Here is a 24,759-nt window from a genome sequence, read left to right on the forward strand (position 1 = left end):
GCTCATCAAAACTTTTCTCCGATCAACCCTGTCACGAGAAAGATTGAATGGATTGACTATATTGTCGATTGAGAAAGAAATTACTAAACAACTTGATTATACAGACTTGATTAGTATTTTTAGCTCTAAAACTGTTAGGAGTGTTGTTTTTTAGTGATTTTTTTGGACATGTTTGATATTTTTATTCCTTTAGTTTTTTATATTGTCTTTGACGTATTGATTTAATTTGAAAAATTGCTATGGAACGAAAAAAAATATGAACACACATTATGATTTGAAGACCTTTTTTTAAAAGTTAGACTCAAGCCCAAATATTGTTAAGATCGGCCCTGGATGGATGGTCAAAATTTGCCCATGCATATATAGGACTCATTTTCTTTTTTTTTTGAATTTGTATGTGTGGCAAGATCTTACTCGTTGAAATGAAGTGAGGGTAGTGGCCAGGTATGATCTCATTAACCGATTTATTAACTATACTGAAAATGATAAAATCTATAAAAATTATGGACGATAAGATTATTAACTATACACACACATACATTAGCACAGGGACGGAGCCACCCCAAAGGTTGGGGTGGCCTGATGTTTTGGGCTTATTTAAAAATTTGGATGAAGTTTTTTTTAAAAAAAAAATTAGCTCATTTTAACCCATATTTTAGCCTACAAATTTTAAAAATAAAATAACATTGAGTATATCACAAATTTTAGCCCACATTTGAGCCCAAATTTTAATCCAGAAAATTTTTAGCCCAGGATCGAAACTTTTTCTAGCTACGTCCCTGCATTAGCATAGTAAAATTGTTGATGTGTTTGTTGTCGCACCAAGTAAATCTTCTGTGCATTTGTAAACAGGTGAGTTGCATCGTCTAATGCTTAACAATCCAACTCATTGACACTCAAGTCAAGTAGATGTAGCTTCTCATGTCCACGTGTTATTTAATATGGATACTGTCACAATATAAGAAATAAAATCGAGTATTCACTAACAGTGACATAGTGGTAATAGTTTGATTTAACGATAATATTATTGGAAAAAACTTGTATGAGATGGTCTCACGGGTCGCATATTGTGAGACAGATCTCTTATTTGAGTTATATGAAAAATATTACTTTTTATGCTAAGAGTATTACTTTTTATTGTGAATATCGGTAATGTTGACTCATCTCACAGATAAAGCTTCGTGAGACCATCTCACAAGAGACCTACTCAATATTCTTACTTGAATTACAAATATATGTGCAATTGTTTTGTTATTTTATTATAAGCTTAGCTTAGTTTCTCTAAGTCTCACGACAAAGTTTGATTTAGAGGTTGTGGACTGCGGTTACCTTGAGAAGGTCTTAGGTTCTCTAGAAAATCTGGTTGTAGGTGTGCTAGAAGTCTAATAATAATAATAAAAATAACAAGTACGCATTTTGTGCAAGAGTATTATATATTTATATTCGTGAGACGAGTCGATCCAAACTATACTTATAGTGAAAAACAATGTTTTGACAGAAAAAATAATATTTTTTTCACTCAAATGAACATATATTGCACATAAAAAAATTTTAACATAAAAAATAATATTTTTCATTTACAAACACAATATTTTTTCATAACATAACTAACAAAAAAAATGATACTTTTTCAGTGGAAAAAATATTTTGGACGTGTCAGGTCAAGTCGTAGCCGTCTCATATAACTGGCACAAAATATTGTCTCACGTGAGTTTTTGTGTATAAGATATAATATATATACACACATATTACGATGTTGAAAGTCAGACATGAATATGTATTATATTTAAAAAAAAGTATTGATGTCCGAAATTTCAAGATTGTAAATAATAATAATTGGATGTATATTTCTTCGTTATTGAAAATTTTCATGCTAACTTTTGATTCTTGTTGATCCATCCAGATAACGTATGGCCCCATTAATCCAGATATCTCATCTGGCAACCGAGATTTAAAAATTAAAATCAAATATATAAAAATGATTTACGTATTTATAACAAATTTAAATTCACATCATCGAGTAATAAACGTTGGAAACACTCGGCCACTAGATTACAAACCTACTTGTAGAAGCTATTTTTTTTTATAAATAATATTCTAACATTAAGCAATTATTATATTCACACAAATTTTGTTAGACAATCTCACCAGTAAATTTTGTGAGACATATATCTTTTTTAGATCATTTATAAAAATTATTATTTTTTATACAAAAAAAATATTATTGTAAATATGAGTGGTTGGATTCAAATTGATTTATCAAAATAGGTATGAGACGGTCTCACATGTCGTATTTTATGAGACGTATCTCTTATTTAGGTCATCCATGAAAAAATATTAATTTTTATGCTAAGAGTATTACTTTTTATCGTGAATATCGGTAGGGTTGACCTGTCTCACACATAAAGATTCGCGAGACCGTCTCACAAGAGACATATTCATCAAAATATTTATTAGTTAATACTTTTTATAGCGCCTTTTCTTTTCATTTGTTTTTTTAAAAAAAAAAAAAAATTGGCTTGAAGTAATTAAATTGATGTGCAAGGACCGTGATCCGTAATTTCAATCTTTTATAAATTGATAATTATATTTTTTTAATAAATTACTTTTATATAGTTTCTTGATGTTTAGACTCCAATAAAAACCCTTTTTGATAAATTTAAACTTAAATTATTTTGACCGATATCTCATTGAATATTTTGATACTTTAATTATTATGAGTATACCAAAAACTGTGTTAACCACGTACTCAAAATTGGATTTTAACGTATGCTTAATAAAAGCTCAACATTAAGTTTGCCCCAATCAAGTTGAGTCAAAGTAGAACTTTGGGCGGAGACGAGTTTAGCCTAGTTTAGTTCATTTTTCGAGCTTCGAACCAGCTTTATATTTTCGAGATCGATCTTGATTACAAGAAATGTCTATTGTTTGGTTCGATCGATTTACTTCGTTTTCACCCTATTTTAATTCAAATTTAATTTGTAAAAATTAATCTCATCGAAGAGACTTGTAGACATGTATATGATACAATGATATTTCTCATTCACATTCATACGTACCAATAACTAATTCTGTTGAATTTTATTGATTAGTGTAGCAAATTTCAAAAATTAGGATCAACCAATTAATCAAACTTAAACTACCTTTACCTTGTTAGTGGAGTTTAACCAAACCCCTTATTGACAAACTCTATATTTTAATCTTTTTTTAAGGCAAAAATTTGTGTGAGCTGGTCTCACATGTCGTATTTTGTGAGACGCTTATCTTATTTGAGTTATCTATGAAAAAATACTACTTTTTATGCTAAGATTGTTACTTTTTATTGTGAATATCGGTAGGGTTGACCTGTTTCACAGATAAAGATTTGTGACACCGTCTCACAATAGATCTACTCTTTTTTTAATATCAATTAATGAGGATAGTAATCCAAGTTTAAGTCATAAGACTATTCTATTCAATCTTGATTTTGTTTCTAATTTATTTTTGTATCATCAACTTTTTAGATTAGGTTATAGAATTAATTTTTGTAATTAGATTATATAATAAAAATAATTTTGTAGTTTAAATAAAAATAGAGGCAATATGGTAGTCATAAAAATCGATAGGGATGATATGAGAAGGTCATATCGCGAACCAATAGATGTCTCAACTTTAATATAATCATAAAATATATATATATATATATATATATATATATATATATATATATATATATATATATATATATATATATATATATATATAAAATAAATCGTTCAATTTTTTAAAAAATTAAACATATTTCACCCATATGTTATAAAAATTTATGCACATTTATGTCATTGTAGATGGTTTTATGACTGATTTTGATCACATGGTCAAAAATACTATTTATTTTATATAGTATTATTATTATTTTTATTGTTTTTACAGGGATATTGATGCAATTAGCCAATTTTTAATCCTTCAAAAACACACACATCCTACCTACCAAATTTGTCGTAATTTCGTGGTACACTATATATGATTTTGACCATTTATATATAAAATTATATCGAAGTTAAAGTAATCTATACAGTCGATAACTGTGTTATTATACAGAATAATCTTTACTTCTTTTGATTCTGTAGCCCAATAAAAGTTTCATGTATGTTCTGCACGAAATTTGTCAAAATTAGGTTAAAATATGTCAACATTGAGTAATTAAAGAAATATAATTTTATATAATCAAAGATATAGGTTTTATTTTTCAATCATAAGAATTTTTTTTCTCGATGTAATTCAATATATAAACTCTTGAAAATTCATGCAATAATTCATAGTCATAGAGGTTTTAGCTACAAGCAAAAACTTGTGTGAGACAGTTTCACGGGTCGTATTTGTGATACGGATATCTTATTTGGGTCATCTATAAAAAAATATTACTTTTTATGCTAAGAATATTACTTTTTAGGCAAAAACTTGTGTGAGACTGTCTCACGGGTCGTATTTTGTGAGACAGGTCTTTATTTGGGTCATCTATAAAAAGTATTACTTTTTATGCTAAAAATATTATTTTTTATTGTGAATATTGGTAGGGTTGACCCGTCTCACAGATTAGGATTCGTGAGACGGTCTCGGAAGAGACTCACTCTATTTTTATTGTGAATATCGGTAGGGTTCACCCGTCTCACAGATAAAGTTTTGTGAGATCGTCTCACAAGATACCTACTCTTAGTTACAAATTTAATTATAAGAGGCTCTACCGTTGCAACTTGCAAGAACAATAATATATGGAAATTTTGAATAATTGATTTGTAATATTAGGCTCAATCATATCAAGTGTTTACGGCCTTTAAAAAAGTATCATGAATTTTTCCTTCATAAAAACCCAATAGATTTTTAGATAACTGCTTTCTTCATCAATTGTTTTAGGGTTTTTACCCAATTTCGCGTGAAAGATGTCGAAAAACTTGTAAGATTTGAGCATCCCAACTCGAACCTATGACATCAAAAAATGGCAACAATTAATTTTTCTTGATGCATGGATTTTTCAAGCATATATACATCAAAAGTTAAAGTCGTAGTCGAAAAATTAATCATTATTTAGACTAAAATGTAATTGAAAATTTTTTTTATGGAAAGAGAAAATATATAACTTTTTATACATTTAAAAACATAATTCAATGATAACTTGTAAAATAAAGATCTTAATTTGAAGATAACACATGTAGACATGAAAAAATTTTAACAATCTCATCAGCTCAAATAAAAAAATCAATATCACCTCAAAAGTTGTCCGAATGGTTGCATATCTAACTGTTTGATCATGATAAAAATTCCGTTTCGACATTTTCGGGCTTGTTCAATACAATTTATTCGATTAGTTTGATTTGCAGCTTACTAAATTCATATGGTTGTGTATCCAACTAACTGTGACGAACTATGAACTTGCTAGAGGATTGAAAGGGAAAATCCTCTAGAAAATGTCTGCAGACAGGAGTTCTACCTCGCTGTATGCATCTCCTGACGAAAACAGCCTGTAAGATTCCCCTACTTGAACTCACGGGCGATCGTTCGCATTACTTGGTGAATCGTTGGATAAATTTTCGTTGTTTTTTGTATCAAATGTATACGCTGATACGCCGAATTATGCGAGTTACTATTTTTGATAATTGTGTTTCGGGTTCCCTAATTGGAGTTGGTCTCGTATGAAGACGTTTGAGTAAAAATAAGGAATCGAACTTGTTGATCCTTTAATGCAATAGATACCATCTAGTCCCTGATGATGACAGCAAAAATTAGAGAAGAAATAATCTTATAATCATGAATCACGCACATCACTGCAGCCATCCTCTCTGCCAGACCGGAATCTCCTGCAACTACAATATCATAGAAAAATATCAACACGTTGATGCATATACTAGAAGTTTTAAGATGAAAGAAAATATATCCATTATGTTCATAAAGAAACGACCGTTCCCATTTAACTGGTAAAAACTACGTACACATTTCTTTAATTTCCCCACCGAATAATACAAAATATTATTAAAACACAATTAGCAAAGATCATATGATGTACACTTTCCGTTTCCCCAATATTACAAAAAGGAAAAAACAAACAAAAGAAGCATTCACCATGCAACTTCAAACCTGCTTGTAAGCATCAGAAAGACGAAAAGTCCAAGCATGGTCGACTAGAAAAACATCCGATTCTTCGATCATGGACTCCGCCGTAAGTAAAAGCCTCCTCTGCCTTCTGTCTTCCACCGGCTCCACCTGGAAATAACAACAGCCATCGAAAGTCTCAGCCGCTAGCTTCTGGAAGAGCTTCCTGTGAAGTGGCTGCGTGAGACCTGATGCCGCCAGAAGGACGCCGTGAACCTCAACGAAGTCTTCATAAGTGGCAATTCCGGTGGACGACATTTTGCAACTGAGTCGTCAGGGGGTTTTGGGAGCCAGCGAACGGGCTTTACAAGGTTTCAAGCAAGTCTCCAGATGAACCCGGTTCATGAGTTTTTCCGGTAGAGGAATTTGCAATGTTCCGACCGATCTTTTTGCAGCCTATTTTGTTGGTAAATTCTCGGTTTAGTCCTAAATCTTATATGTGTTTCTCGATTTAGTTCCAAATCAATTTTTGACTCAATTTAGTCTCAAATCTTCACATTAATTTATCTCATTGGTCTTTCCGTCAATTTGGAGTTGAAAATAACGGAAAGAAGATACGCTTCTGCCTTGAAGAAAGCCCAAATTAATTCAATAGCCCTAATCCTTGACTACAATTTTTAATGGCCTACAATTGATAAATTCTTGACTATTATTCTATATGTGATTAAGGTGATTGAGTGGATACCTAATGGCTAGACAGAGTAATTCCTCAAGAAAGAGCACTCCAAATTATGGTAATGCATTATTTTTATAACTGTCACGCTTAAAATTTTTTGATGCATTTTCTCGATAATTTAATGTAATTTTTGTTTTTGTTTTTTTAGGACTAATCGGGGAACCAGATCTCTTTACAATTAAAATATATTATAATGGAAGATTCAAATCTTCTGAGAAACACAATGAATACATCGGTGTGAGTTTTGAATATTTTGATTTCGTCGATCTTGATAAGCTGTGAATGATTGAAATGTGGGGATTTATGGATGAGCTTGGATTTTAAGACAAAAATTCTTTTAGATTTTGGCACAATGTTGGAACTACAATTAGTGAAGGCAAATATTTGAAAAATGATTTGGATGTGTTGAATCTTAGAAAGTATATTCCAATAAATTATGAGGTTGAAATATATATTGAACACTTAGATGGTCAAAATGATGAAGTTGGAGATGAAAATGTTGATAATTTTGATAACAATGAGTTAGTTGATGCATTTGTTGTCCATGATATAGAATCTATGAAAGGAAAAATGGTTGTCCTTGAAAGAGAAAATACAGATGATCTCCTTCATAAAATGCATTAATATGACAGTGAAGTGGATATTTGTGCAGATAGTGACGGTTTGGCCAGTCTTCATGATTCTGATGAGGATGAAGTTAAAACTTATGTGTTGTTTGACCCAAAAAAGGATTTTGAAAATCCAGAGTTGAAGCTTGGTTTAGTCTTCAGCTCAAAGAAAGAAGCAAAATTCACAATTGAAAGTCATTGCTTTAGAGAAGGAAGACCGATGAAGTTTGTAAAAATGATAACATCCGATTGTGGGCTAAGTGCAATGATGATAATTGTTGTTGGATGATCCATGTTGCGAAGATGACTAATGATAGTTGTTGGCAAGTGAAAAATTTTGATAGATGTCACAGTCATTGTGTTCGTGATTTTAAAAACAAGCGTGTCAACTCAACGTGATTGGGAAAGACGTTTGCCAAAAATTCAGCACAAATCCTAGATTGGGACACTTGGAGTTTAAGGAAGAGATTTCTACCATTATTCAGTTAGATTTTTCAAGGAAGACCGCCTACATGACTAAGAGAAAGGCGCTGAAATTAGTGCAATGCTATGTCGATGAGCAGTTTCGGCAAATAAGGAAGTATTGTGCTAAATTGAAAATATCTTACGCTGGGGCTACTGTAGTTTTGAAGTTGACAGAGGATGACAAAGATCCAAGGTTTCAGAGATTGTATGTTTGTTTTTCAGCTTGCAAACAAGGATTTAAGAATGCTTGTCGGTGTATCATTGGTGTTGATGGATGCTTCTTAAAGGTAGAACATGGTGGGCAATTGTTATCGGCTGTGCGGCTAGATCCGAATAATAATATTTTTCCAATATGTTATGCAATGGTTGAGCGTGAAACAAAAGATAGTTGGACATGGTTTTTTCAGCTCCTAGATGAAGACATTGGTGTTGGCAATGATCCGCATACTTGGACATTTATGTCAGATAAGCAAAAAGGTTTGATTCATGAACTTGAATCTTTGTTTCCTGATACTGAACATAGATTTTGTGTGAGACACTTAGAAAGCAATATGAATCGTGATGGATTCAAGAGTGTATAGGTTAAGATTGCCTTTTGGGCTGCGGCAAAAGAGACAAGAATTGAAGAGTTTCAAGTGCACATGGCTGAGTTGAAAGACATTGATGCAAAGGCATATGAATGGCTAGCGAAAAAACCAGAAAACCAGTGGTCTAAGGCATATTTCAGCACCACTCCGAAATCAGACATCTTGTTGAACAACATGTGTGAAAATTTTAACAGCTTCATATTAAATTGCGGTTCTCATTTTCTAACTCTAAAAGCAAATCTTTCACTTTTAATAATTTTTCAGCTTCAGTACTTCTGTTTAGAGCGGTGCTAAAATTTGCACACGAACTTTCTTCGTCAGACATAAATGAAGCAGATGAATTTTGTTTCTATAGGTATGCATGGAAAGCTTTTGATGCTTCATCCCTACTCCAGAATGATTTATGAGGAGCCCCACTAAATTTGTTGACTTGACTATGTGCTTCTTCTCATATCTCGTATACACCAGGTTTACGTCCAACGAAGACCCTACAATACACAAAAATACAAAGCGATTTCATTGTTTTATAAACAAGTATGGTTACAATAAAATATTACTTGAAATTAAAGGGTTCACCACCATTTTGTTAGCTTTCTTCGATGCCTCTTGAAATGATGGGTAAAAAAAACATGATATTATGAAAATATGATATATAAAACCAGGATAAATGCATTGGATATAGATAATCTGCATTCTGAAATAGAAAGATGAAATATAACCAGGACAAATTGTAGAAGAAATAAAAAGATGGACTGCATTCTGAAAATTTGAATTATTCATCTTTTATAAATGCATTGGATATAGATAATCTGTATTGCTAAAATTAGGGTGCTCAGGACGAATAAGATATAATGGATATTTGATTGTAACTGTTATTATGAAAAGAACCATTTGTCGATATCAATTCGACCTTACCAGACAATTATATAATGTCTGCAGCTTAATAGATCACCTGCATTTAATCCAAAAGTCCTACAAAACCATGAGAAATCTAGGCACTGGTGGCTGCAAAAAAAAAATTAAAATTACAGAACATCGAATCACCCCCAACTTATGATAACACACTCAACTTTTGTGCTTGAATGTGCATAAAATAAATAATAAAATTCCTCAATTCCCCAATTACATCATCGGATATCTACCAACTAATTTCCTACCTACATGACTAAAAATCCGACACACAAAATATATAAGCAAATTGTTCAAATTTTCCTAAAATCATAAATTCTTTCAAAACAATTTTTTCCTTCTACATTTCAGTGCAACCTCGTTAAAAATGAGAACAATATGGTGTATGTAATAAAATGCAACGCGAATCAGAACTCAAGTAAACTCCATTTAATTCTCAATCAATAAGATGACAAAGTATGTATTTTAAAGACTGGAAAGTCGACTTGAAATTGAACAAGTACTGAAGAAAGAACATATGATTACCTCGAGCGTGTGTCGGTGCGTGGAGGAGGATAGTTGTAGCAGACATCAACCGACTTGCTTGGAAGAGAAAAGATCGATTAAGACTACTGAATTGATTTGGGCTTTTGTTCAAGGCAGAAGCTTATCTTCTTTCCGTTACTTAACTTACTTTCAACTCCAAATTGACGGAAAGACCGATGAGGAAAATTAATGTGAAGATTTGGGACTAAATTAGGTCGAAAAATTGATTTGGGACTAAACTGAGAAACAAACTTAAAATTTGGGACTAAACCGAGAATTTTGTTATAATTTGCGGGCAGTAACATTTTTACTATTGTAATATAATTATATATGAAATAAATATATTTCGGACTTTTTTAATATTATTTTAAAACAATAATATGTGACATTTTCATATCTTTCGAGTTGAAAACGAACTTTAACTTTAATATTAGCTAAAAATTTTAAAATCTCAAAATTTCATCCTACTTGAGCTTGATTATGTCAATTTTAATTCACAATGATTTCTAATATACGACTAAATTCGATCATTATTTAATTATATTCTTAACTATTATATTTTTTGAAAGTTATCATTAATTATTTTCAAATATACATACATTTTTAAAAATATTATGATTTATGAATTACATTCAATTCAATTTGTTAATAAAAACAAACGTTATTCTAATTCTTTTTAAATTTCTTTTTAAATAACATGTTTTTTCTTTTTTTATTTGTTTGTTGGAATCCAAAGAGCAGAGCAAGTATCTTCCCATTTCCAACTCTTACGTGAACCCAAAAACAGCGACAATTATTTCTCGTACAACCGATAAAGGTAATCACTTGACGGCCTTATGTAAATCTTACGGGTCGTGTTGATTTCTCTGAGTTCATAATCGATTTTTAATGGGCTTGCTGTTTTTGCGAAGGTAAATGGAGAGGAGTACCAATGGAGAACCACCCAAGTCCTGGGAAGACCTATATAACATTAATTTGATGCCATCGGAGATCTTCTTTAAGTTCCGAAGAGAAATGCAGGGGATTCGTCTTGGAGTTAACTTTGAGGTATTTTTCGTAGAGTTCTTGATACTGTTGTGGGGATGTAAATTTGTTGAGATTTCATACTTGTGATATCTAAACATGCTGTAGCTGTTATTTTGGATAGAGCTGACTGATAGATATGGTTGTGAGATAGTGAATATTTGTGTGGATTTATCTTTTGGGTGGTTGATATCCTTTGATGACTATAGAAGTTGCAAGTGAATTATTTGATGGAAGAATTTGTCTTTCTAGTATTTTGTGATGTTGGGACCATAGGTGTGCTGATTCTGTGAGGTGGGTGATTACTTTCCCCAATTGGAAAAAAAATTATTCATGTAATTTGCAGAAAATGTAATTCAGGCTGGGAAAAACATTTTCGATTGTCGCCCACCCCATGACCTTCTCGGTCAAGTTCTTGTGTTCCCTCTGGGAATTTTGATTAATGAAAATGGAAAGTTGCATGCCCGGAAAACGTTTTAGCATTTAATTATCTAAAATCAGTTAAGTCGAATGGATATGTCAGAGAACAAGGGGAGTCTGACGAGTGTTAGCACCTGATAATTGCGAGGACTTTTGAGCAATTTTAGGATGCTTGACCAATGTTCTCAAAAACAGGCGGCGGTAAGCGGGTGGCCACCTACCGAGTACCGCCTAAGCGGTTCTAGGCAGCGCCTTTAGAACATTGTGCTTGACCACTCAAGAGGAAAGGAGAGTGTAGAAATGAAACTCATAGTATGGGCCAGACATTCTGCCATTTGCGCAGTTGAACTCTATCTTTTATAAAGCTATGTTGAAACAAGCTAACGCCTGGACTTGGGACATGAAATGAGCCTAGGGTTGTGACACTAAGTGTTCCCATGGAGCACAGGAGCAATGCTCTGAAGTACTGTCAAATGGGCCTACACGACAAAAACCCGCCTATGGCTGGTTGGCCCGCGGGCTGGCCCGACTCCTAGCGGGTTGAGAATTTGGCAACCCAACCGTTAAATTTTGTTGGCGGGTTGGGCCCCAACCCGATTGACAACTCTGGTGCTCTGTTATGATAACTTTTTATTTATTGGTTACAGGGTAAAATTGTGACTATAGTATACTACATTGCCCTATTCAAGGTTTTCAGGAAGGTGGTGTGATTAGTTTTTTTAATTTGTTAAGTAATATAAGATTAAATTTCAAGAATAATGTTGCGTAATGAAAATGGAGAATTGTGATATCATTAGACAGCATTTCCCCCTCCACACCTCGTTAATTTTCTTCAGGTTGAAAAAAAATCCTACCGCTCTATCATTTATTTTTTTAATACAAATATTTTTCCGATTCCATAGGAATATAAATCTTGTTTCTCATTCCGCATTTGCCAGTGCATCAGGCACATGCATTGACTAGAGCTCATTGACAATGAAAACTGAAGCTTGATTCTAGAAACATTTTTTATGATGTCCATAATAGTTTTCTAGGAAATTTTCTGAAGCATAATTTTAGATCGTCAAATTTAGTAGACTATCAGGTCTACATTAGAGAGAAAATGGTATTATTAGATTGTTCTTTATCAACTGGACTGCATAGTGAACTTTACTGCTATCCTATTTTTGTTTTTTTCCCTCATAATCTTATGTTTGGCTGGAGGGATCAAAATGTGGACTTTCTGTTTATGGGTTTGTATTAGTCTGACACGTTCAGTAGAAGTGCTTGGTCGTTGGTTGTTGTAGTTGTGTAATGCTCCTCTGAACGACTACCATGCAAAGCTGGTTTTGAAACCGTTGGCCGCTGAACGGATGTGGAAGGTAATATTGGAACCTCTGCAACAGGATGTGCAGCTTGTTTCTAAGAAGATATCTGTAACAAAATATCTGAATCTTCAGGTTTGATGATCTGGTATTTTTTCATTTTCCTGTACCTTTCCTTTATTATTATGAACAAATATAACTGAATAACATTTTGAACTTGTGCAGGTAGGTATAGGCCATAGCTTTTTGCATCATGCAACTGGCTGGAAATGGAAGCTCTCTACATGTTTTGGGGGAGATGGTATATCAAGGATTAGAAATAAAACATCCCTCGGTTTGTGTCCACGAGTAGATTTTCGTTTTGGTTGGAGGGCTGACTTTGTTCTCCCAGAATTTACTGGGTAAGTTTTCTCGCTCTTATTTGGATACAATTAAGAGGGAGTTGACAGGTTGGAACTGATGTTATATGTTCTTTCAATGCAATAAATGGATTCACTATATGGTATTATCTTGTGATTTTGATCTGTAGCAATTTATCTTTAATGATAAATTTCTTTGACATATCATGCTTGAAAAGCTCTATACTCAAACTTTGTCATTTACAGGGGTGTGGGGACTGATGAACCGTTGTTCAACATGAAGTCTGGTCGCTTAGAAGCATCTCTTGACAGAATTGAGGCCATATTCACGCATGGTGGGGGAACATGACAGACTTGTATGTTTTCAGCTAGTTTTTTCTCAAAAAAGTTTGAAGACAGTGAAGAAACTGTAAGCCACTTTTAGACAACAACGAACTAGTCATCTCTCTGATTTAATGTTTATTTTGAAAAGAAAGAAAAGGGAAAGACATTTGGAAGTGTCTGGTATGTTGTAAGGTCAGATATATTTGTTTAGCATGTGCCACATGAGGGTGTGGAGCTGCTTGTTTAGACACAAGTATCAGATCCAGTATTGCTTTTGCCAATGACACTAGCTTTTCAAAGATTTAACAGTGTTTTGGGATGGTGTCACATAGAGGCAATTACTTGAACAAATATACCCGGGATTTTGAATATGTGCATTTTTATCCAAGAAAAATGATAGGGCTCTTGCATCCTGAGCACCTTGTATGCATTACAATTGATAATGACCTCTTTCCACTATTACTAAATTCCAAATGCAGTATGTTCCATATTCCAGTTTGCTGTCACTTAATAGCCACATACTTGAAGTCTTTTCAATCCGCATGTTCACTGGTGGAAACCACTTTTTGACAAGGACTTTTAAACTTGTTTCCTTCAAGTTCAAATACAATGTTAGAAATCAGTTTTCATTTGAGTTGGTACTCATGGTAGCTGACCCGATAAATAATTACACATACTGTCGAGCCATCCCAAAGGGACAGCATAGCTCTTCTAATTCCTTAGTGTATGCATGTATTTATGCTATCGTGAGGGCGATTCTTGTCCTTTTTCTTCAGGTTAGCAGTTCCGGCACCGATTTCTTCAATATATCGAACAGTGAAGATCCAAAACTTACAAGCTCGACCTGAGAATGAAAGCAGTATGATTGCTAAGATTCTGTATTGATGTTTGCCCGATGATGATGATGCAATTGAAGCTGTTGTTTCTACCTCCTCTGATACTACTATCAAGGCTAGCACTCGTGCAATTTCAGCTGAGGAGGCTTATATTGCTTATGTGTTATTGCTTGTGTCTTAATTCTTAAATTCGTTAGCACAAGCAATTAACTTACTTCAGCGTATCATCATTTGAATTTGTTAAAATTATCGTAGTTTGTGTAAATTATTATTTCCCCAACTTTATGTATTTGGATTAATAACATAGACGACAACTTTCGAATAAGATATTACAATTTTCTAAAACTAGAAGATATTACAATTTTTGTCCTATAATTACATTACTTAGTCTGTTACACTTTCTTTATATTAGTTTTTGTTAATTTTTACTCGAGAGCTGTCGGCAAAGTCTAAGTGTTACGTGAACAATTTTTGATGTCACATTATCATTTTCGTAAAATCATTGAAAAAACAACATTCCATTTAAGGGACAAAAACGTAAAATTTTCAAAAATAAAATGAGACTCGGGTTTCATCCGATTATTTGGTCATCAATTGCGTCGCTCCCAGACTGTAGCCATTTAAACCCCGAAAGGCACAAGTCGGCTTCATTTCAAGGCGTTCAAAGTTCAAACACAAAAGCACTGGTTCGTGAAAATAGCCGTTACCTTAAACGGGCAAATTTTCTCGCTATATAACTTCAAAATCACTCCTTTCTGCATCATCGACAGAATCAAATTTATCAAATAAATGGCTTCATCGAAGTTGAGAAACTCGTGCTCTTTCCTGAATTTTCTCCTCTCTTTTTTCAATTTCATTCTTTTCATTCTTTCTGCAGCTTCTTTAGCCCCGATAATCTCGCTCAGGTTGCCACCTACTTCGCTTGGTTGCGCGTTTATCTTCGTTTCTTGCATCTCGCTATTATCGTCCTTCGTCGGTTTCTTCTCACAAGTCACTCATTTTTGCTACGTAACCCATGTTTCACTCTTCCTCGCCTCGTCCCTTGGCCAAATACTCGGGATCTTGGCATTATATACCAAGGAAAAGTCGAGCCTTGCCATGTTTAAATCTCCAAGAGACCCCCGAGAGGCTAAGCTTTTGGTGAGGCTGGAATGTGGGGTTCTGATGGTTATGTTTGTGGTGCAATTTGGAGTCATAATACTAACTTGTGCAATGCATAGATGTTGGGTTAGGGAGTACGAAGGTTTAGAGGCCGAGAGAGACGCAATGGAGACGAAGCGAAGACAGAGAATTGCTAGAGTTCAAGAGGAATCCATGGCAGAAGCAGCAAGGATTTCTGAATTGAAAGGTAAGGAGTTAGATGAGAAGATGAATAAGTACGGACCAGAGATGAAAACTGATCTTGAAGGGAACTAAGGATTCACTTTGGTTTGTGAAAGTGTGTGCCGAGTCGTATTGGATATTTTTTATACCATTGTGGTATTGTATGCTTTTTATTGCACTCATCTTTTGGAGCAATATGCTTTTTATGGTCACTCTAGATGTGGCTCTATTGTTGTGATTCTGGAAATGTTGTGTAAATAAGTGAAGCATATCTTTTTTTACCTACATCCAGATTGCAGTAAATATTTTTGTTTGGTGGTGAATAGGACAGGAAAATTTGAAAAGACAAGCTTCGTCAAACTAAGTTTCGGAGGATTACATCATTTAGTTTATGTGGTTTTGGCCTAGTCCAACTGTAAATCGAATATAGGGTTATGATCTCTAGGCCACAAAATAGAAGAATTTGAGCAAGTCACATAGCCATAGTCTGGATTTGAATCCAGCGTGTCTCCAACAGTCGTTACTCTACAAACCCCAGATTTCTCAAGAAAATCGAGCCAAAAAAATTCATCTTCTTGGACAATGTGAGTTGGTTCAATCCTTTTTTGAACAGGAAAGGATTAAAGATCCACTTTTTGGCTTTGTCAACAAAAAACTACCACTCCGTAGATTCTTGTTAAACGAACGAATAATCATATTATTGTTATTTTCGGACTACTTTTATGGTGAGATCATTGTTGATACTCACGGAAAATTTTAGGTCCGATTCCAACAAATGTCGTTAGTCCAGACCTAGGTTTCGAAATTGCTTTGAGTCTGAAATCATAAATAAGACTGTTAGAAGGGAGTCAGGAGGGTGTCTCGGCGTAGCCCCTCCGACGCTCAAGTCAGAGACTGAGTATATAAGGGGAGCAGCTAAGAGTGCTGCTGAAAAATAATATAGTAAATGAATGAATCATACGTTCAAGCCTGTCTTCTATTTGGACTAAGGATGAACCAGGTGTAATGGGTTCATTCATGAGAAATCAAAGGTGTTTGTGCATGTTCATGGAAATAATAAACCAGCTCAGGATCTTTATCAAAAGTTAGTATTTAAGGTTTTAATGCCCTGTTCAAGCTTTTAGTTGCTTAGCAGTCAACATAAATATCAATTGCCTGTAGCATATTGAGATTATGGGTTAAATGCTAATCCTGCTTTTTCATTTGTCGTAATCAGGCAGTTGATGCTGCAAGCCAGCAACCTTTCAACTTTCCTCTAATCAAACCTATTTGCTTTGCTTTGAAAATTCGAACTACTAGTTAATGATTCAATAGCAATGTCTGATCAATTTCGAATTTTGGGACCTCATTTAGTATTTGAGGAAAAAAGACTTTACAGACATATATTACATACATATATAAATATTTGACCATGTTCAATGCTAAAACATTGTTTTACGTGTCATTATGTGAATCATGTCAATTTTTGTGATTTCGATATACCTATATGTATACACATACTACAATCCAATGTCTCTCCGCTCATCTGTGCTCACATATATGTATATATGTATAATATATATGTATATGTGTATAAAGTTTGTGTGGTAGCTAGGTTTTAATGGTATAAATGGACTGTGCTACTACTGCTGTAGCATGTGTGCCATTATAGTGAATGAACTTCTTTTACCTTGACACGAAGATTGGAATTATTATAAGCAATCTGTGGGCGAAATTTGTGTCAAAATCTATTACTATCTATTATCTATTACTATTATCAAGAATCTGTGTAATAGAGACAAAATAGCTTGGTCTGTTTTTGGATCTTCCAACTTTGCTTTGGTCTGGTTTTTGTTTTCCCAATTTTGCCCCCACTTGATATCCAAATTACATTTTTGTTTTTATTTATTTTTTAATTTCAAAAAACATTTTTTTATTTTTTTAAATTACAATTATTCAAATAGCATTTTAGTCCCTCGATAATTTTTCAAATTTCATTTTAGTCCATAAATAATTAAAAAAACTCTGTACACACGCACCGCGTGTGCAAAGTACCTAGTTATTAAGAAGAATCTGTCTAATAGAGACAAAATAGCTTGGTCTGTTTTTGGATCTTCCAACTTTGCCTTTGGTCTGTATTTTGTTTTCCCAATTTTGCCCCCATTTGGTATCCAAATTACTTTTTTGTTATTATTTTTTTTTTAATTTCAAAAAACATTTTTTATTATTTTTTAAAATTACAACTACTCAAATAGCACTTTAGTCCCTCGATAATTTGTCAAATTTCATTTTAGTCCACAAATAATTAAAAAAAACCTGTACACACGCACCGCGTGTACAAAGTACCTAGTATATAATAATTAATTTAATAAACGAAAATATAAAATTCTAAAATATACAGTAACAATATGTTTGAACTAAGTTGCAGCGTGTGATTATCCAAAATACCAAATTTGTCAGCGATAAAATTCGTATCAACGCCAAGAAAAATAATTCATGATAATGAAACTGTGAGTTTTACTTGTTTTTTTTTATAATAAAACCGTTCTTCAAACATAAAGAAAAGTACACATTTTCTATTTGTTCCTAAATTGACAAACTTCGATTAATCTATATGATTTTTTTAAAAAAAAAAAAATACCATACCGGACAATTAAAATATACCGGAACATCGGCGATTCTCCTAAAATTCGAATATGATTTTATAAATTTGCGATTGAAAGTCTCTTCGGATAATCAATTTTAGCCGGTAAATGGAAAGAACATTAAACCTAATTCTATAATTTGATTTCACGTTATAATTTTAGTTGATTCTTTAAAACTTTATAAATTACACACCATGTTTAAATATACTAACTAATTGAGTTAGAGTGGGTCTCATGTGAGACCGCCTCATAGATACTAATCTGTGAGATGGGTCAACCCTACCCATATTCACAATAAAAAGTAATACTCTTAGCATAAAAAATTATACTTTTTCGTGGATAACTCAAATAAGAGATACGTCTCACACAAGTTTTTGTCATTGAGTTGTAAATTTTCTAGTGAGCAATAGCCGACGATTACCCGAAAGAAGTTATGCAAAATTCGTTTAATATAAATTCATCCAATCAATCAAATAATAATTTTAATATATTTTTTTCGAGAAACTTTTTACATGTTTCCATGTCACATATTTAATATCACAAAATGCAATTTTATATACTTTTAAACAACTAAAATTTAATTGTATCATCTAAGCTTGTGATAAATAATTTTTTAGATATACTTATTTTAACATAAGGAATAAGGTGAATTTTTTATTTATTTATTTTGGAATTAGTACGAAATTAAGGAGAATTGAATTCATGTTGAATCCAATGACGAACCAAATAGCTTAAAATATCTAATGAAATCCCTTTTTATTTCAACAAAATACCGCTTATCACGATAGTGAGTTCTTTCATTTATCAAGTACATGAATATAATTTGAAATATTTTGTAACTTAAATCTTATAGTCAAAATACAATCGGTATGTCATCAACTAAATCAACCCATTTTTTAATAGTTCGTAATTTTTTATTTTATTTTTTAGTTCGGAGAGTTATTGTTATAATTTGATATCGAATCTGATATTATATTTTAAACTTGACATTGTGATACCAAATATGTTTGTAATTCATAAACCATGAAAGTTCATTTTCTTTGAACACATTAAATAAGTCAAATTTGTGAGACAGTCTCACATGTCGTATTTTGTGAGACATATTTCTTATTTGGGTCATTAATTTAAAAATATTACATTTTATTGTGAATATCGATAAGATTGACCAATCTCACAATAAAGATTTGTGAGACCCTCTCACAAAAGACATACTCATTAAATAATGAGAGACAATAGATTTTTCACCCTATACTAGTACACCGACGCACGCGTTGTGTGCTTGTATAATATTTTTTATAATTCAGTTGATTTATATTTAAATGATGATCAATCTCACATGTCGTATTTTGTGAGACAGATTTCTTATTTGGCTCATTCATTTAAAATATTACTTTTTATTGTGAATATCGATAGGATTGATCAATCTCATAAATAAAGATTTGTGAGACCCTCTCACAAAAGACATAATCATTAAATAATGAGAGAAAATAGATATTTCATGTTATACTAGTACACCGATGCATGCGTTGCGTGCTTGTATAATATTTTTTATAATTCATTTGATTTATATTTAAATGAGTATCAAAATATAATTATAAAAAATAGTGAGAGACTACACTGTAATTTTGATATATAAATTAAAAAATAAATTGAAAAAACAAAAAAAAGACCACAGTAAAAATTGAACCTATAACCTAAACCCCAAGGAACAATGACTATATCTGTCGAACTACATATAACTTTTGTTAAAATTTTAATATTTTATTAATATATACAATTATTAAAATAGACCATGACACCAAAATTTGTTATTTTAAATGTTTCGAACTTAATATAATAGTATAGATATATAAATTGAATGGGTCTCATGAGAGACCGTCTCACGGATATTAATATGTGAGACGGGTCAACCCTACCCATATTCACAATAAAAAGTAATACTCTTAGCATAAAAAATTATACTTTTTCATGGATAACCCAAATAAGAGATCCGTCTCACAAATTCGACCCGTGAGACCGTCTCACACAAGTTTTTGTCATATAAATTTGGTGTGGGACCCACTTAGCTGTTGTGGAAAAAAGTTGTCCAACCCTGCCAAATGACCAAAGAATCAGGTGCCCACATAAATTTGCAGATTAATTTGGGCCACTGGCAGATAGACAATTAGATTCATTGAATTCTGAAAATCCTCAATTTTCTAGAGCTTTGGATGGTAGTTGCGTGGATAAATTATTAAATTAATTTTTTTTATTTCTTTGATTTTTTTTTTTTTTTAAATGTTACAAATATAGCATATTTATGTCAAAAAGAAGTGTATTCAAAAAAATTGGTTACGAATATAGCATATTTATGTAAAAAAGAACTGTATTCATACTGAACAATTCATATCTATGGAAGCGGTTTTATAAAATGAGTGGGTCTCATGTGAGACTATCTCATGGATCTTAATATGTGAGATGTGTCAATCCTATCGATATTCACAATAAAAAGTAATAATCCTAGCATAAAAAGTAATAGTTTTTTATGGATGACCTAAATAATAAATCTGTCTCACAACATACGATATGTGAAACCGTCTCACACAAACTTTTGTCTTATAAAATATATGGTACTTCAAATGGCACTTAAAATCTAAGTTTAAAATCTCGATAACTTGCAACTCATCTGTTACAAAAATAGACTTAAACTGATATCTTAGTTCGATAAATTTAATTATGGTATGAAATATTCTAGAATTTTGCTATATAATACTAACATAATGTTTTCGAAGTTTTTCTAATTATTGTCTTAATTATCTAGAAATTGGTGATATATGTAAGAAGAATCTTCTCCTCAAACTGTTAAAGATTAGGACTTGAGTCTAGTTTCACTCCAAAAACTAATTCAAATGGAGGTGATTCTCCAAATCTATATATACAACTCTCAAAACTTAATTCAGCCGATGCGGGTGACTCATTGGACAGCACATAGATGAACGTGTATTTGATATATTATGATCGAGATGACTTCAACCCAAAGGTTTGCTCTAAAGATTAGTGTTGGATTGCAATAATTGTCTATGTTTGTTAGAGTAATCAAACCGTGAGAATTTAGTTGTAGTACGATTTAAAATATTTGAGTTGAATCATTATCAAAATCTATAACTTTTGGTAAAACGACAAACACTCGGTCCTAACAATAAGTTCACTATGCGTTGCTATGAGTATAAAAAAATAAAGTTACGTATGGATTAATAACTATAACTTTTGGTATAATAACAAACACTTATCCTAACAAATAAGATTGTCCAAATAAAAATTTAATATCCCGCTTTTATCCGCACATTGTATTTAGGCAAAAGCCACGTGTCGTATTTGTGAGACGTATATCTTATTTGGATCATCCATGAAAAAATATTACTTTTTTTGCTAAGAGTATTACTTTTTATTGTAAATATCGGTATAGTTGACTCGTCTCACCGATAAAGATTTTTGATACTATCTCATAAAAAATCTATTCCAAATATTAAGAGTAAGTCTCTTGTTAGACGAGTCGATCTGATTTGTGTTTAGAGTAAAAAGTAATATTTTCAACGTAAGTAAAATATTTTTTACTGGTTGAACGGAGAGAATTCGAATTCGAGTGGAGCACTCATTCAAAATTCTGAGTTATGTTTCGAATGGAACCTAATTGTTTTTATGTACGATCAACTGTGTATGATCTACGTCGGTGCTTGGAGTTGCCACGTTGATAGAGAAGCACTAAGCACCGAAATTAAGAAAGGTGAGACTATAAGTGGAGCGTGGCAGGTCATGCTATAAAAGTAAAAGACGAGTTATAGGGGCGAGCCATTTGTCAGTAAAAAGTTTGAAGAAGCCTAAAATTTTAATTATCATTATCAAATTCAGACATCTCTAATCCAATGTTCTTTGGCAAGAATCACAACACTGGTATATCAATCTCAAACATGGATAATAGCAGATTTTTTTTTTACATGTAAAAATAGAAGAAATTAAGAAAACAAGAGTGTTCTTGTTTTCTTTATGGATTTCCGTATTAATGTCAGAGCTGCAGCATAGTTGCATCAGCGCAGCAGATGCCCACAGATCTGCTGCAGCAGCACAAGCCATAATATTTGCACAGAGCCCACTCAAAAGTGTGTGTGACAATCATAAAAACAATAATAAAGAATTTCTTTTTTTAAAAGTGTCAGAGATATATATGACCGTGTAATATTTAGATCAGAACCATTAGTTTCAGATATACCTGTCAATTAGCCAAATGGTATCACCATCTGCCCACTTAATAACTCAAGTTCGAATCTCTCCTTTTTACTCATTTGGAAGAAATAAAAAAAACAACATTAGTTTTAGCTGTATAGTGAAAATTTCTGCAACCCAAATGAAATACGGTCCCTGAAAATAAATACATCTATACTCTGATGCACATGTATTTCAAGGGCTCGAACTCTCCAGCAACATTTTTATAATAAAAACTAAGCAAAAAACCTTTCACATTCCACAACTTTTCTCTTCATCTCTTACTTTCTTTGAGCCTGAAAGACACAAGTCTTGATAATTTTTCCACTCCTTTTTTGATGATGAATGGTGCGAGAAGTACATTCCCTTTTACCGCAGTTCAATGGCAAGAACTTGAACACCAAGCTCTTGTTTTCAAGTACATGGTTTCAGGCATGCCCATCCCGCCAGATCTCCTCTTCACCGTTAGAAGAAGTTTGGATCCTTCTGTTAATGCCTTAAAGTTCCTCCCCCGCCATCCACAACATTGTACTTGAACATATTCGCTATTTTGCTTATGTACACACACACAAACGTATTTCTTGATTGATTTTTTACGAATTTTTGTCGGCTGGAATGGGATTTTGCAGTTGGATGGAATGGTTTTGAAATGGGATTTGGAAGAAAAATGGATCCAGAACCAGGGAGGTGTAGAAGAACGGATGGGAAGAAGTGGAGGTGCTCAAAAGAGGCGTATCCTGATTCCAAATACTGTGAAAGACACATGCACAGAGGCAGACACCGTTCAAGAAAGCCTGTGGAAGTTAATCCAGTAAACGCATCATCCATCTCCAAAAACAAACACTCTTTTTCTTCATCTAATCTTGAATCCCACTTTCTTTATCCGCACTTGGGCTCCACTAGGCCTGCTGCAGGGGTTTGCTTTCCATCATCGCTAGGAAACACAGATAATTTGTTCATGGAATCCAACGCTTCTTCCAATCCACCGCCCAAAGATTACAGGTTAATTTGATATAACTTGTCCATACTATATATAATTGGGTTCTGAAGCCTTTTATTGATTCTTTCATTCTTGTTTTTGTGGTTATTATTGAGTGTATAAGTTTAAGTGCAGGAACAGTTACGAACAAGGAATAATTCTTACAATGGGTTCATCAGTGTCCCAAATGAAACACGAAGAATATTCCTGGGATTTGTCTTCGAACGTTGATCAGCCCAAGAAAATGATGCATCATTTTCTTGATGAACATCCACACAAAAAAGACACTGATCTTTCTTGGCCAAGTAATACTGAGGGAAAAATGGCAACCCAAGAGAGTACTAAGCTCTCTATTTCTGCAACACCAAACTCTTTGCATGACTTCTTCATGGCACATAAATGGTAAGACTAAACGCGTGAACTATCAACTCTTGATGTATAACAACAACTCATGTGCTGAAATTTTTGTTTCGTTTTTGTTTTGCAGAAAAAATAAAGGAAAGTCTTTAAAACGAAAAACAGAAGAAAATTCAAAGGGCAGCAGAGTAATTGGATGGATATAGGACAGTACTTTTTCTGTTGAAGCTATCAGTAGACATGTGTAGTGTGGCCTGGAAACTGTTCTTTTTCTTGTGTTTAAGTGGGAGGGGCAGTGGGAATCATGTTTGTAAGGTAACTGGGGAATCCCTTGGGATTTTGCTTTTTCAGATTGTATTTGTTTCCTATTACTGGTGTTAGTATTTATTTTGTTTAAAAAGGCATCTACCAATTTTGCCACACGTGTTGTACTTTTGCACCACGAGATAGGCACTAGATACTTCCTTCACTGTCCACTCGTAGCACTTTCCACCGTTAATAAAGGATTAACAAATGAATAACCGGCATGAGGTCCTGCTCCTACTCTAACCAAAGGAGGAGACGATGTGTTTATCGCAGATCATACGACTTAATTTGTTTCAATTCATGTTAATGTTGTATAATATATCGAACGATAAAATACAGTAAATTTTCGTAACAACTAATTAACTAAATGGTAAAGAAAACACATTAGAGCGAAGTTTAAAGTAAGCCAAACCGAGGTCTGTACGAAGTACATGTCCTTAAAACAGATTTGTCACCTCATGTGAGTGCTTCGAGAATCATCTTGGACGTCTGTTTCCCAGGGTACAACAAAACAATCAGCAGTGATTTAGCACGTGGCACTACTAAACGTATATTTACTTTATCACTGAAATTTAACGAATGTCAAATGGAAAGCTAACAATATGAAATACAAAATAATACTTGAAGAGATAAGATTTTCATGTATATGAAATGAAGAAATGAACACACTCTTTGTAAGCCTTAAAATGCACACCAAAAATCATACAAGATTAATTAACACAATTAATCTTCCCATTAACTCAAGAATATTATGACCCTAAATTCTTCA

At 32.9% G+C, this 24,759-nt stretch overlaps 3 protein-coding genes across 6 annotated transcripts; all 3 read left to right on the forward strand.

The window, feature by feature from the left end:
- Positions 1–10,581: 10,581 nt before the first annotated feature.
- On the forward strand, positions 10,582–14,491 carry LOC140821018 (uncharacterized). Of its 3 annotated transcripts, none has more exons than XR_012115619.1 (6): positions 10,582–10,713; positions 10,808–10,943; positions 12,626–12,778; positions 12,869–13,044; positions 13,249–13,411; positions 14,103–14,488. XR_012115619.1 is itself a non-coding variant. In XM_073181407.1 (6 exons), exons 2-6 carry the CDS (start codon positions 10,812–10,814, stop codon positions 14,105–14,107), a joined length of 555 nt encoding a protein of 184 aa, XP_073037508.1. In that variant the 5' UTR covers positions 10,582–10,713; positions 10,808–10,811; the 3' UTR covers positions 14,108–14,491. The 3 variants fall into 3 exon arrangements, 2 of the variants coding, with proteins under 2 accessions (XP_073037508.1, XP_073037507.1); XM_073181407.1 differs by having other exon boundaries at positions 13,249–13,337; positions 14,103–14,491; XM_073181406.1 differs by having other exon boundaries at positions 13,249–13,358; positions 14,103–14,490.
- A 401-nt stretch (positions 14,492–14,892) lies between these two features.
- On the forward strand, positions 14,893–15,731 carry LOC140821008 (uncharacterized). Its single transcript, XM_073181395.1, has one exon. It carries the CDS (start codon positions 14,952–14,954, stop codon positions 15,576–15,578), a length of 627 nt encoding a protein of 208 aa, XP_073037496.1. The 5' UTR covers positions 14,893–14,951; the 3' UTR covers positions 15,579–15,731.
- Positions 15,732–22,361: 6,630 nt separating this feature from the next.
- LOC140821009 (growth-regulating factor 6-like) lies at positions 22,362–24,167 on the forward strand. Of its 2 annotated transcripts, XM_073181398.1 has the most exons (4): positions 22,363–22,876; positions 22,978–23,350; positions 23,463–23,729; positions 23,815–24,167. In XM_073181398.1, coding segments are annotated over exons 1-4 (831 nt in total). In that variant the 5' UTR covers positions 22,363–22,686; the 3' UTR covers positions 23,816–24,167. The 2 variants fall into 2 exon arrangements, with proteins under 2 accessions (XP_073037497.1, XP_073037499.1); XM_073181396.1 differs by having other exon boundaries at positions 22,362–22,876; positions 23,463–24,167.
- The last annotated feature ends 592 nt before the right edge of the window (positions 24,168–24,759 follow it).

The sequence above is a fragment of the Primulina eburnea genome, unplaced genomic scaffold (genome assembly GCF_022965805.1).
Source record: "Primulina eburnea isolate SZY01 unplaced genomic scaffold, ASM2296580v1 ctg368_ERROPOS200000, whole genome shotgun sequence".
In the NCBI taxonomy this organism is placed as follows: domain Eukaryota; kingdom Viridiplantae; phylum Streptophyta; class Magnoliopsida; order Lamiales; family Gesneriaceae; genus Primulina; species Primulina eburnea.